Source organism: Oncorhynchus mykiss, chromosome 18 (genome assembly GCF_057628025.1).
Source record: "Oncorhynchus mykiss isolate SJ-2025 chromosome 18, ASM5762802v1, whole genome shotgun sequence".
Lineage (NCBI taxonomy): Eukaryota > Metazoa > Chordata > Actinopteri > Salmoniformes > Salmonidae > Oncorhynchus > Oncorhynchus mykiss.
This window is the reverse complement of record NC_143039.1, coordinates 26,768,984-26,781,608: the sequence shown is the minus strand read 5'-3', so window position 1 is coordinate 26,781,608 and position 12,625 is coordinate 26,768,984. Positions and strand designations below refer to the sequence as shown.

At 45.4% G+C, this 12,625-nt stretch overlaps 1 protein-coding gene and 1 pseudogene across 3 annotated transcripts; both read right to left on the bottom strand.

The window, feature by feature from the left end:
- Positions 1-2,181: 2,181 nt before the first annotated feature.
- On the bottom strand, positions 2,182-9,313 carry otomp (otolith matrix protein). Of its 2 annotated transcripts, NM_001124192.1 has the most exon segments (11): positions 3,073-3,226; positions 3,306-3,465; positions 3,561-3,745; positions 3,908-3,975; positions 4,214-4,388; positions 4,481-4,587; positions 6,197-6,275; positions 6,361-6,463; positions 6,686-6,822; positions 7,014-7,138; positions 7,209-7,379. In NM_001124192.1, coding segments are annotated over 10 exon segments (1,104 nt in total). In that variant the 5' UTR covers positions 7,093-7,138; positions 7,209-7,379; the 3' UTR covers positions 3,073-3,215.
- An 872-nt stretch (positions 9,314-10,185) lies between these two features.
- LOC149975453 (uncharacterized) lies at positions 10,186-12,616 on the bottom strand (annotated as a pseudogene). The gene is made up of 5 exons (XR_016488356.1): positions 12,179-12,616; positions 11,826-11,903; positions 11,544-11,606; positions 10,794-10,912; positions 10,186-10,447 (listed from the first exon to the last, which is right to left on the bottom strand). The product of XR_016488356.1 is annotated as an uncharacterized LOC149975453 (transcript).
- Positions 12,617-12,625: the final 9 nt, after the last annotated feature.

Sequence of the window (12,625 nt, the reverse complement as noted above, 5' to 3'; positions counted from 1 at the left end):
AATACATCTCATGTCTAATCTGACTCATATTCTCACTGTGAGCTGTGGAGGAGAGGGGGAAGGAGATATACAGAGAGAGAAAGAGAATGTGACTTAGGGGTAAATTAACAGGGAAGGGGAAGAGAGGTGGGGGTATGATACAGGGAAGGGTGGGGAGGGAGAGAATGTGACTTAGGGGTAAATGAACAGGGAAGGGGAAGAGAGGTGGGGGTATGATACAGGGAAGGGTGGGGAGGGAGAGAGAGAATGTGACTTAGGGGTAAATGAACAGGGAAGGGGAAGAGAGGTGGGGGTATGATACAGGGAAGGGTGGGGAGGGAGAGAGAGAATGTGACTTAGGGGTAAATGAACAGGGAAGGGGAAGAGAGGTGGGGGTATGATAAAGGGAAGGGTGGGGAGGGAGAGAGAGAATGTGACTTAGGGGTAAATGAACAGGGAAGGGGAAGAGAGGTGGGGGTATGATAAAGGGAAGGGTGGGGAGGGAGAGAGAGAATGTGACTTAGGGGTAAATGAACAGGGAAGGGGAAGAGAGGTGGGGGTATGATAAAGGGAAGGGTGGGGAGGGAGAGAATGTGACTTTGGGGTAAATTAACAGGGAAGGGGAAGAGAGGTGGGAGTATGATACAGGGAAGGGTGGGGAGGGAGAGAATGTGACTTAGGGGTAAATGAACAGGGAAGGGGAAGAGAGGTGGGGGTATGATACAGGGAAGGGTGGGGAGGGAGAGAATGTGACTTAGGGGTAAATGAACAGGGAAGGGGAAGAGAGGTGGGGGTATGATAAAGGGAAGGGTGGGGAGGGAGAGAGAGAATGTGACTTAGGGGTAAATGAACAGGGAAGGGGAAGAGAGGTGGGGGTATGATAAAGGGAAGGGTGGGGAGGGAGAGAATGTGACTTAGGGGTAAATGAACAGGGAAGGGGAAGAGAGGTGGGGGTATGATAAAGGGAAGGGTGGGGAGGGAGAGAGAGAATGTGACTTAGGGGTAAATGAACAGGGAAGGGGAAGAGAGGTGGGGGTATGATAAAGGGAAGGGTGGGGAGGGAGAGAGAGAATGTGACTTAGGGGTAAATGAACAGGGAAGGGGAAGAGAGGTGGGGGTATGATAAAGGGAAGGGTGGGGAGGGAGAGAGAGAATGTGACTTAGGGGTAAATGAACAGGGAAGGGGAAGAGAGGTGGGGGTATGATAAAGGGAAGGGTGGGGAGGGAGAGAGAGAATGTGACTTAGGGGTAAATGAACAGGGAAGGGGAAGAGAGGTGGGGGTATGATAAAGGGAAGGGTGGGGAGGGAGAGAGAGAATGTGACTTAGGGGTAAATGAACAGGGAAGGGGAAGAGAGGTGGGGGTATGATAAAGGGAAGGGTGGGGAGGGAGAGAGAGAATGTGACTTAGGGGTAAATGAACAGGGAAGGGGAAGAGAGGTGGGGGTATGATAAAGGGAAGGGTGGGGAGGGAGAGAGAGAATGTGACTTAGGGGTAAATGAACAGGGAAGGGGAAGAGAGGTGGGGGTATGATAAAGGGAAGGGTGGGGAGGGAGAGAGAGAATGTGACTTAGGGGTAAATGAACAGGGAAGGGGAAGAGAGGTGGGGGTATGATAAAGGGAAGGGTGGGGAGGGAGAGAGAGAATGTGACTTAGGGGTAAATGAACAGGGAAGGGGAAGAGAGGTGGGGTTATGATAAAGGGAACAGTGGGAAGATGGAGGGAGAGAGATTTTAGGGTCTACTGCACTAAAAGCATATGGAAACACGGTGCCAAACTCATTATCCCCACACACTGTACACACTTCCCTTGACTAAGCAGAACTGACCCTTCAATACAGCCAACCACTTACCGCAATGTGTGCGCGCAAGCATGTGTCTGTGTGTGTGTTTGTGTGCGTACGTGCGTGTGTGTGTGCGCATGTTATCAGTAGTGTAAAGGATGGGTGGTAATTGAATAATGACAGTACAGATCCTGATGGATCACCTGTCACTACTCCGTCCTCCATCCCTCCGTCCTTGTCAACCTCTCCTTTCTTTCAATCCCTCCATCCACAGCTTCAAGTCAAATCAGCTCTAATTTCAGCCGTCAGCAGTGTAAGTAGGCTAAAGGCTTAGGTGTGTGTGTGTGTGTGTGTGTGTGACCCCCCTATAACGGCGCCTAGAATCCACTTCTTCCAAAGCAAAGACGCCTTTGCCAACATTTTGTCATAATTTCTTTAATATATTTAAAGAGGTTGCAGAACTACAAATACCAGCAGGTGAAGAGTATTTACACACAGGTCTCTTTAGAACAATTTATATCCTGAAGACAGACAGAAAATACTGTAGTGTCACAGCACCAATATACCTCCGTAGAGTGAGTTACTCTACAGGTACAACATTAACAAAATATAGAGGTCATAAGGAATTGTTTTGATAGAGAGAACATTCTCCAGAAGAAATGATAGAAAAAAATGGTGATTCCTGTTCATTCAATGGTGGCAGTGATTTACAGTACAAACATAATTTCAGTGGCTTCAAACATCTTATCACACGTATTATCACCAATATTTCAGCACCTTCAAGGTCAATCAAAACGCTCTGAATACATGGTTTAATGCAGTGTGAGTCGGCATTTGTTTTGAATTGCTGTGTATAGAGTGTCATGGATTACTGCTCTGGGTAGAAGTTCCTATTTTAGCACAGATCTAGGATCAGCTTACCTTCCCAAAATGGAACATTAACCACCAAAACATTAACCTGACCTTAGATCAGTGTCTGGTGGCGATTTATAGCTGTAATCCCCTCTCTGTCAGGTGTAGAGTGACTAGCATGGTGGTCTGCTATACCAACCGTGGGAACGCAGTGAACCATGGGTGCACACACACACACACACACACACACACACACACACACACACACACACAGACAGAGAGAGAGATTGTGATTCAGTGAGTTAATGACATTGATATTTTTTATAGGAGGATAAGTGACTACTGGAACTGTGTGGGAGCAAAGAAACACTCTGAATATCTACCATATCATCACACGGGAGGGAGGGAGGGAGGGAGGGAGGGAGGGAGGGAGGGAGGGAGGGAGGGAGGGAGGATATAGGGAGGGAGGGGAGGATGGAGGAAGGAAGGGAGGTGGGTATGGCGGGAGGGAGGATACGATATGGAGGTAGGGAAAGAAAGAGGTGGAGAGATAGTGAGGGTAGAGATGGAGAGGATGCTGGTTGATTTCTTTCTAGAAGGATCAGCACAAACCTGTGGGAAGAAACACAAGACATGAGAGAATGAAACCATACTGTCTCTCTCTCTCTCCACTCTCTCTCCACACTCTTACTTTCACACTCGAAGGCCTGCAGGACCGTGGTGTATGAGGGACCCAACCAGGAAGTGTAACTACCCACAACCCTGAGCAGGTGGTGGGTGGAGTCAGAAAACAGGAGATCTGATTGGGTGTAGCCCACTGAGCTGAACATGGTGGTGTTCCCAAACGCATTCTATAGAGAGAGAAGAGAGGGGGTGAGATGTCAAACATTTTAAATGCTCACATACATACGCAGGCACACACACACACACACACACACACCCCTACCTGTAAGCGTTCCAGGTATTTCCAGACTCTACACTTGTCCTCTGGGCGTACCACCACAGCGTTAGCTGGTACCACAGCCAGGTGACACGTCTCATGGTCAAACGGCCCGGCCTCGCTGCCATCCGGGCACAGCAGCTTCAGGTCCTCCAGTTCCAGGTCCATGGCCCATGATTCCATATTGTTGCCTAGGGTAGAGTAGAAGAATTGGTGAAGTGATGTGGAGGAGGCTGATCAGAGAAACTATGGAATACTGACACCTAGTGTCTCGAGCGAGAAATGCGGAAGTTTGCTAAGAGAGGAGACATTCTGAATGTTGGTCTTTGGTTAGATTTAGATCAAACTCTCACCATCCATGTTGTCAAAAATGGTGGTGTGTTTGACAAATGCCACATCGCCCAAATTCTCAGCCACACACCTGGAAGAAAGACTCAAGTCAAACACAGCTAGTTAAATAAGACGCTGTTTCTCAAACCAGTCCTCTGGGATCCACAGCAATTCTACCCGATTCAACTAATCAAGGCCTTGGTGATTCGTTGACTAGTTACATTTGTAGACTGGTGTTGGAATATATCAAACATGTGGGATGGTTAAGGGTCCCCATGGATTGGTTTGAGAAACTTTCAAGTAGGAGAAACAGCTCCTCTCCTCCCTACCTCAGTGCCCCAGCCTCTCCATAGTGTCTCTCTCGGTGATTGTTAACACATATATGTCTCTCGTTGTCGTCTCCTATGCAGGCTTCACACAGGTTCTTAGGGTTGCTTCCTCTGGGGTCGTGTTCTCTGTCCTTTACTCCTGGTACACAGCTGTAGCCAAAGAAGTCCCCCACCGCTGGAGGGACACACAACAACACCAACAATACACACAAAGAGTCAGGGCCACACAACACCCCCCCCCCCCACACACACACACACAGGTCTTACCTTTAGGAAAGTTGCATTGTTCATCGACACTGATCTGTGAGGTGTTGACCAGGAAGCCAATAGGAACAGTCCAGCCCACCGTGGTACGGATCCCTGGGTGACAGGAGCTACAATATCCAATCAATCAATCAATGAGTCAATCATTCAAATCGCAAAGTTGGTGTGGAAGAGGCAAGGTTTTTTTCTCTGTCTATAAGAACAAGCCACATGGTACCGACAACCTGGATGGTAAATTGCTGAAGCTGGACTCCCCTTTGCCACAGCTTCAATTTAAGCCTAGAAGACAGTATGTGCCCTCAGGCCTGGAGGAAGGAAAGGGTCATTCCTCTATCCAAGAATAGCAAAGCACCCTTTAATGGTTCAAACAGCCGACCAATCAGCCTGTTACCGGTGCTTAGCAAACTTTATGAAATGATCGTGTTTCTGTTACCGGTGCTTAGCAAACTTTATGAAATTATCGTGTTTCTGTTACCGGTGCTTAGCAAACTTTATAAAATTATCGTGTTTGACCAAATACAATGTTATTTTACAGAAAACTACCGTTCAAAAGTTTGGGATCACTTAGAAATGTCCTTGTTGTTGCAAGAAAAGCATTTTTTTTTTGTCCATTAAAATAACATCAAATTGATCACTGTAGACATTGTTAATGCTATAAATGACTATTGTAGCTGGAAACGGCTGATTTTTTATGGAATATTTAAAAATATAGATTTTGATTTTATTTAACTAGGCAAGTCAGTTAAGAACAAATGCTTATTTACGCCGACGTCAACAGAAGAGGCGACTCCGGGATGCTGGCCTTAGGCAGAGTGGCAAAGAAAAAGCTGTATCTCAGACTGGCCAATAAAAAGAAAATACAATAGACAGGAACTCTGCTTAGAAGGCCAGAGCTCTCTTCACAGTCCCCAGCTCCAGAACCGAGGCTGGGAAACACACAGTATTAAATAGAGCCATGATTACTTGGAACTCTCTGCCACCCCAGGTAACTCAAGCTAGAAATAAGACCAGTTTAAAAAATAAGACACCTTACGAATACGAAGGGACTGTGAAGAGACACAGAAATGTTTATATATTACATCTTGTATTGTATTATGTATGGCAAATTGTATTATTTCTTATGTGTTGTATTAAGTATTCTATTATATAGTATATTGTATTAAGTATTATATTATGTGTTGTATTAAGTATTGTATATTTTATTTATTTTTTCCTTTATTTAACTAGGCAAGTCAGTTAAGAACAAATTCTTATTTTCAATGACGGCCTAGGAACAGTGGGTTAGAACAACAGATTTTTACCTTGTCAGCTCAGGGATTCGATCTTGCAACCTTCCGGTTACGCTCTAACCACTAGGCTACCTCCCGCTCCGTATTGTATTATGTCTTGTAATATGCATTGCATTAAGTATTGCATTATGTATTGCATTAAGTATTGCATTTTGTATTGCATTAAGTGTTGTGTTAAGTGTTGAATTACATATTTTATAATGTATTATGTGTTGTATTAAGTATTGTTTCATGCATTGTATATTGTATTAAGTATTGTATTAAGTATTGTAGTGTTATGTATACTATGTATTTTATTTGTTGTGTTGCGTTTCCTGTTTGGACCCCAGGAAGAGCAGCCACTGCCTTGGCAGCAGCTAAATACGGATCCTAATAAATACATTTTAAAAAATAGAACAAACAATCAATCAATTTGTCTATCTGTTCTCACCTGCGTTCATGCATCTCCAACAGGGACAGGTCACTGGAGGAGCGACGAGCCAGAGCTACAACATAGTAGCTGATACCATCTGAGAGAGCAGACAGGATAAGGTAAGACAGGTTCAACTTTTACACACGGTTTCCTTCTCCCCGTCTCCCCCCCTCCTCACTCACCCACTCCGTTGTAAGACTCTCCAGCAGCCAGTTCTAGTCCAAAGCACCAGCCAGCTGTGTAGATGTCATCAGCAAACATGGCTGCTGCATCCGCTGTACCATTCTGAACAGACATAGGTCATATTACTGATTTAAAGAAGCAATAAAATCATTGTTGCACAATTCAACTACCCTTTCTCTACAGATTGTTTTAAGGTTGCACAACTCGGGTAACTTTCCAGAAATCCTGGTTGGAGGGTTCCCAGATTTCCTGCTTATTCTCTTGTAATTCCGTGGAATCATCCAACCAGGATTTCTGAAGCCGTAAGGCTGTTTTGCCACACACCTTGATCTTCTCCATGCAGTCTGTGGGACTCTGGCCACGGACGCACAGCAGCGTTCCTCTGATATTCCGGGCTGTAGCACTCCCAGCCAGATCCAGACACTTCTGCTCCTCTGCCTCCGACACTACACACCAGGAGACTGGGAAAGACAAGGAATGTTGAACTGTTTTCAACTGTATTCCCACTGGAGGAAAACAGGTACAAGCATTGCACCTATGCACCTGTTGCAAATGCTACAGAAATTCTCAATAGCTTTCACATTATGATGAGGTTCATCGTAACCAAGGTGAAAACACAGAATACATCTGACCTAAAGAGTCCCAGACTTACTTGAGGTTTTCTGAGTGGAGAACGAGATGAATGAGAAGAGGAGAAGAGCCATGGCCAGCCTTCTGTCCAGACGATCCATGTTGACTGACAAAATCGGAGAAATCTTCTCTCTCTCAAACACACACACTGTGAAGACGAAATCTCCTCTCAAACACACACTGTGAAGACGAAATCTCCTCTCTCTCAAACGCACACTGTGAAGACGAAATCTCCTCTCTCTCAAACACACACTGTGAAGACGAAATCTCCTCTCTCTCAAACACACACTGTGAAGACGAAATCTCCTCTCTCTCAAACACACACTGTGAAGACAAAATCTCCCCTCTCACACGAGACACACTCCAACTGAATGCTACAGTGGAGAAACCAGTAACCTGAGGTTTTATGGGAAAAAAATGCTTTCACATCGACCCCCTCTTATACCCTTGTCCTGAGGAACCCTCAAGCGGAGAGAGGGGTGGGGGAAGGGGGAGGGGGTCAGGTAAGAAGAAAACATTTCATTATTCTCCTCCATTCCAAAAATTCTAACCCCTGGTAGATAATCTCCTGATAATTGAAAGAGAAACGTTAGACAGCTATCCCGTTAGCTTTAGAAAGTGAGAGGAGGGGAGAGAGAGATGGAAGGAGATGGGGGAAGAGATGGGGAGGGGAGAGGAAGGGAAAGAGAGAGGGTAGAGAGATGTAGAGGAGGGGAGTTGATGGAGAGAGAGAGAGAGAGAGAGGGCAGGGAGAAGAGAAGGTGAAGAGATGGAGGAGAGGTAGAGGAAGGAATGGGAGTTGATGGAGAGGGCGAGGGAAAAGAGAGAGAGGAGGGAGAGGAAAGGGAGAGTAGTAGAGGATGGGGATAGGGGGGGGAAGGGTAGGCAGGTTGGCTACTTAGCTTGGCGTACCCACTCCAGTACACCTGGCATAGCCCAGCAATCTCTCTAATTAAAAGAGTGATGCAGACAGAGTGTCTCTGTGTGGAAGTCTGGTGGGAGGCTTTGCCAGGGAGAGTGGATACTCCCTGGGTCCCGCTCTGCCTGGGCTGAGATTAAAGATGTAGCCTAGCCGCCATAACAGGCTGTGTATTGTTCAGGTGTACAGTAGCCAGTCAAGGAAAACGTATTGGCTATCTGATACCTCTACCGCTCTCTCTGGGTCTCAGCTCACAAGCAGGCAGGTACACATACAGGCACAGACACACGTACATAATGTCTAGCTCTACCTTGATTTAAGAGATTTAAAATCTTGGAATAGGCCAGTAGAAACAACAGTACCATAAAATGATGTGTTTGCTACCCAAACCGCTTTAACTATTGCATTCAGGGGTGCAACTTTCATTGGGGACGGCACAGTCTGAAATTGCATTTTTGTCCCCCCAAGTTTTATCATTGGAATGTGATACAAAACGAGGCAACGGTGTGCTTTAGGACCATGCGGACGCCTCAGAGCGGTCGGGTAGGCTGTTTGGAGTGTTTATCCGACTGAAAAAATGTAATTAAAAAAAGTTATTTCGATGATCAGAGGCAGTGTAGCTGAAGTAGTAGACTCCTCTCCCCGGTGCTGTGAAGGCACCTGAAGCACAGGGCAAGAAGGGAACAACCTTTTAAATTGTGGCCACGAGATCTTTTGGTTATAGCTAGTGGGGATGAGCTAAGATGAGGAAAATGTCAGTCAAAGCTGCAGTTGAGCTTAATGGAGGGAAGTGGCCCGAATGCAAACATGGACATATACAAGGAAAATAGACAGTCCATATTGATCAACAGTCTAATGTCAAAGCCTCTATAAAGGGCCTAGTGGTTGAGGCCAGGGATCGGTTTGATATTGGGCAGTACGTTTAGTAAAAGTTGGCTACCTGTATGTTGGCGGTAAATCATTGCCTATATTGGTGAAGACTTTGATGTAGATCAGATTGGTTTCAGAACTGAAGGGTCCTACTGCTCCTGAATCAGTCAAAGCCGCATAGAAGGCCACCTTCGGTCCGTCTTGTGAACACAGGAGAGAAAGTATACTTATTTAGGACAATTCACTGAAAACACTCAGAAATTCCGATTTAGAAAATATCTTTACTTATTAAACTACTTAGTTTCTAATGAGGTGTTTTTTGAAAGTGAAGAGAAATTCTCCAATACCATAATTGAACAAGTGAAGTTTTCAGACAATGTTTCACCTCTCTTTACCTCCTCCTCCTTGATCTTCCTTTTCATTCTATGATACAATGAGGAACAATATACACTATTCCAATTTGTGGGGGCCAAAAAAATACAGATTTTTATTTCAACTAAAATCTGCATACAGCATCTTTCTTTACATTTGTACTCAACGTGTATTTCATTGCTTTCTATAAAGGCATGTTCTGTCATATTAAATAAAATACATACATATTCTTGGTATTTAGCTCCTCCACCTCCCTCTCACTGGCACTAGAATGATATCAGCATAAACACTGCTTACCTCACAGTTAAAACTGAGAGACACATTAAATGACCAATCCACTGTAGAACGTGAACTGATACACATGATCATATTAGCATGTTCACTCTCACTGGCAGTCAATCCAATGCAACTTTAATAATCATACTGATTCTCCCGCTAATTCAAGAATAGGCTTTTCTGCACAACCTGCATTCTCACTTTCACTGGCTTGCAGTCTGGCCCCCAAATTCCACAGCTCCACTCTCTGTTCAACCACCATGTCTCTCAGCGCTCTCAGCTCAGCCCAGACATCAGGTGGTGTGGTCGTGCGTTTGCCTGTCGTGCCTGTAGCTTCAGTTCTTTGGGTCTCTATCTGAAATTCACTCACCATATTCTGTTCCCCTGTCCGTTGAGTGATGTCATTCTCTCTGCCCCCTCCACTCTCCTCATGAGTCCATTCCCCAGACAGACAGAACACCCTCCACTCTCCTCTTGAGTCCATTCCCCAGACAGACAGAACACCCTCCACTCTCCTCTTGAGTCCATTCCCCAGACAGACAGAACACCCTCCACTCTCCTCTTGAGTCCATTCCCCAGACAGACAGAACACCCTCCACTCTCCTCCTGAGTCCATTCCCCAGACAGAACACCCTCCACTCTCCTCATGAGTCCATTCCCCAGACAGACAGAACACCCTCCACTCTCCTCTTGAGTCCATTCCCCAGACAGACAGAACACCCTCCACTCTCCTCTTGAGTCCATTCCCCAGACAGACAGAACACCCTCCACTCTCCTCCTGAGTCCATTCCCCAGACAGACAGAACACCCTCCACTCTCCTCTTGAGTCCATTCCCCAGACAGACAGAACACCCTCCACTCTCCTCCTGAATCCATTCCCCAGACAGCATTATATCCCTGACTATACATGATTTTCTGTCCATTCTTATACATGCATGCATAAAAGTAAAACGAGGTCTGGACACTCATGGCAGTGAAGCTAATGTAGTAGAGTCCTCTCACTGGTCCTGTGAAGACACCTGTATCAGAGAGTAAAGAGGAATCAACACTTTCTGTTTCGCATGTTCTCTTTTGGCATGCAACAAAAAACAAAATCACACAAATCAACAGAATGCCATTGACGCCCGTTAGCTAAACAAGAAAAGTTATAACTTTGTAGCGACAGTAAGTACCAGGTTACTTAAACTCCTAGACTAACGGCCATAAGAGCGACTGGCCTCAGATGCCCAGGCCCATGAAGGAGGATTTGGAAGGATGACCACGCAAGACTAAAGAGCGACAAATACACATCACATTTTCAAGGGGCGTTCAAAAAGGGACAGTGTTGGTTTGAAATCAGGCCAGAGATCAGTGAAAGTAGACTACCTGTAGCTGGGTTGAAGACCTTGCGAAGATTTTAGTGTATACCAGTCTGGTTTCAGCAACAAATGGTCCAACAGTTCCTGAATCAGTCAAACCAGCAGAGAAGGCCACCTTTGGCCTGTCTGCGAACACAGGAAAGATAACATACTGTACTTCTAGTATTCTCAAGTCCGCAGTGAAAGCTGCGTTACGCCCTCTGGTAAAAGATTAAACGTTAATAAGCGTCTATGTATGAATCAGTGTTAGGAGTGAAACAGCATAATGATAATGGTTGGAGCTTTGAGTGAGATCTCAGGGATGTCACCACATGACAGAACTCTTCTACTGTGGCAGATGTGAACTATCTGGGAGTAGGGGGGAGCTGAATACAGCCAAACTGGGCGAGAGTGGAGAAGCTTTGTGGCGTTTGGATAGATTCAAAACTGAACGGAGCAGGCGAATCAACTGTTACATTTTCAATTGTGTGCGTGTGTTGTAGAGTTTAAACTGAACTGTGACGTCACCCTAAGATCGAAGACGCAACTGTGGCTCTCAGAGTGACAAGCTAATGTTTTGCTAGACGTGGGTATGTTTGAGATCCTTCGATGTCGGCTCTTCCTATCATTGTGAAGCAGAATTCACCAAGCGTTGGATTGTTCACCCACTAATAGGGAGCGTGAGCTGGGTTTAGACCGTCGTGGGACAGGTTAGTTTTACCCTACTGATGATGTGTTGTTGCAATAGTAATCCTATCAAGGCAATCATCTGTTTTACCTGCAGTTGCCCTCTTCAGCTCCTCCACCTGGCTCTCACTAGCACTCAGTCTGGTCTCCAGGGCTGAACAATCATTAAAAAGTCATGACTACTCTTATGTATAATGCACTTCCTATGAACAGTAAGGTTAAGTACAGTAGCATGTATAATATACATTATGTAAACATACCTGCAAGACACCACATATTCCATAGAATTATTACAAGTACATATTCAAGTATTTCTGTCATTTAGGTGAACTGTCCCTTTTTAAACAACCAGTAAATCACTCTCACTTATTACCTGCATTCTCAGCCTCACTGGCTGTCTCTCTGTCCCCAATGGGTGATATCTTACTGCCACTCAATCCAGCTGTCAGGTCTAGAATGATAGAAATATGAAACAGTTCATGTTGACTTTGCTTGTGGAAAGAGGGGTCTGAAAAATCCCAGGACAGGAAATATGGTGGGACATCGTTGAGGCCTTATGTGCCTCTTGGCGTAATAAGGCCTAAGTACATAAGTGCCTTACAATCTAAACTGAAATAAATGTCCAGCCAGAATGTTAAATGTTCATTATTTCCACTCTCACTGACAATCAAATGTAACTTTAGTTGACGCTTGACTGTAAAGCAATAAATAATAAGCTTAAATGACCTGCATTCTCTTTCTCCACTTTATTCTTGGTGAGCATCAGCTCCACCCTAAGATCGGTCACTGTTTCTCTGCTCCTTTGGCTCACTGGCTGTCGCTCTAACCTCCATGTTCCTCAGCTTCTCGCTCTGCTCCACTACAATGGTTCCCAGGTTGTGCACTGTCTCTCAGCTCCATCCATATGTCAGGTGAGGTGGTCATCTGTTCGTTGGTTGTCTCTGAAGCGCAAGTCCTTTGGCCCTCTCTCCCTGCACTGTGACCCTTTTGAGTGATGTCACTCTCTCTGACCCCTCCACTCTCCTCCTGAGTCCATGTCCCAGACAGACAGAACAGCAACACAAGCAGACCTACAGCACCCCTCCTTCTGAAACGATACCTCTTCATATATGATGCACTTTATGAGGCTCAGACTTATATACACACAGCTTAGTTAAGCAGTACGTGTACAAG

Coding starts and splice junctions, on each gene's coding strand:
- otomp (XM_021570527.3), bottom strand. CDS start 7,092: ATGGATCGTCTGGACAGAAGGCTGGCCATGGCTCTTCTCCTCTTCTCA. Junction 6,464..6,685: donor ACTGCATGGAGAAGATCAAG/GTGTGTGGCAAA, acceptor ATGTCTGTTCAG/AATGGTACAGCGGATGCAGC. Junction 3,466..3,560: donor AATACCTGGAACGCTTACAG/GTAGGGGTGTGT, acceptor CTCTCTCTATAG/AATGCGTTTGGGAACACCAC.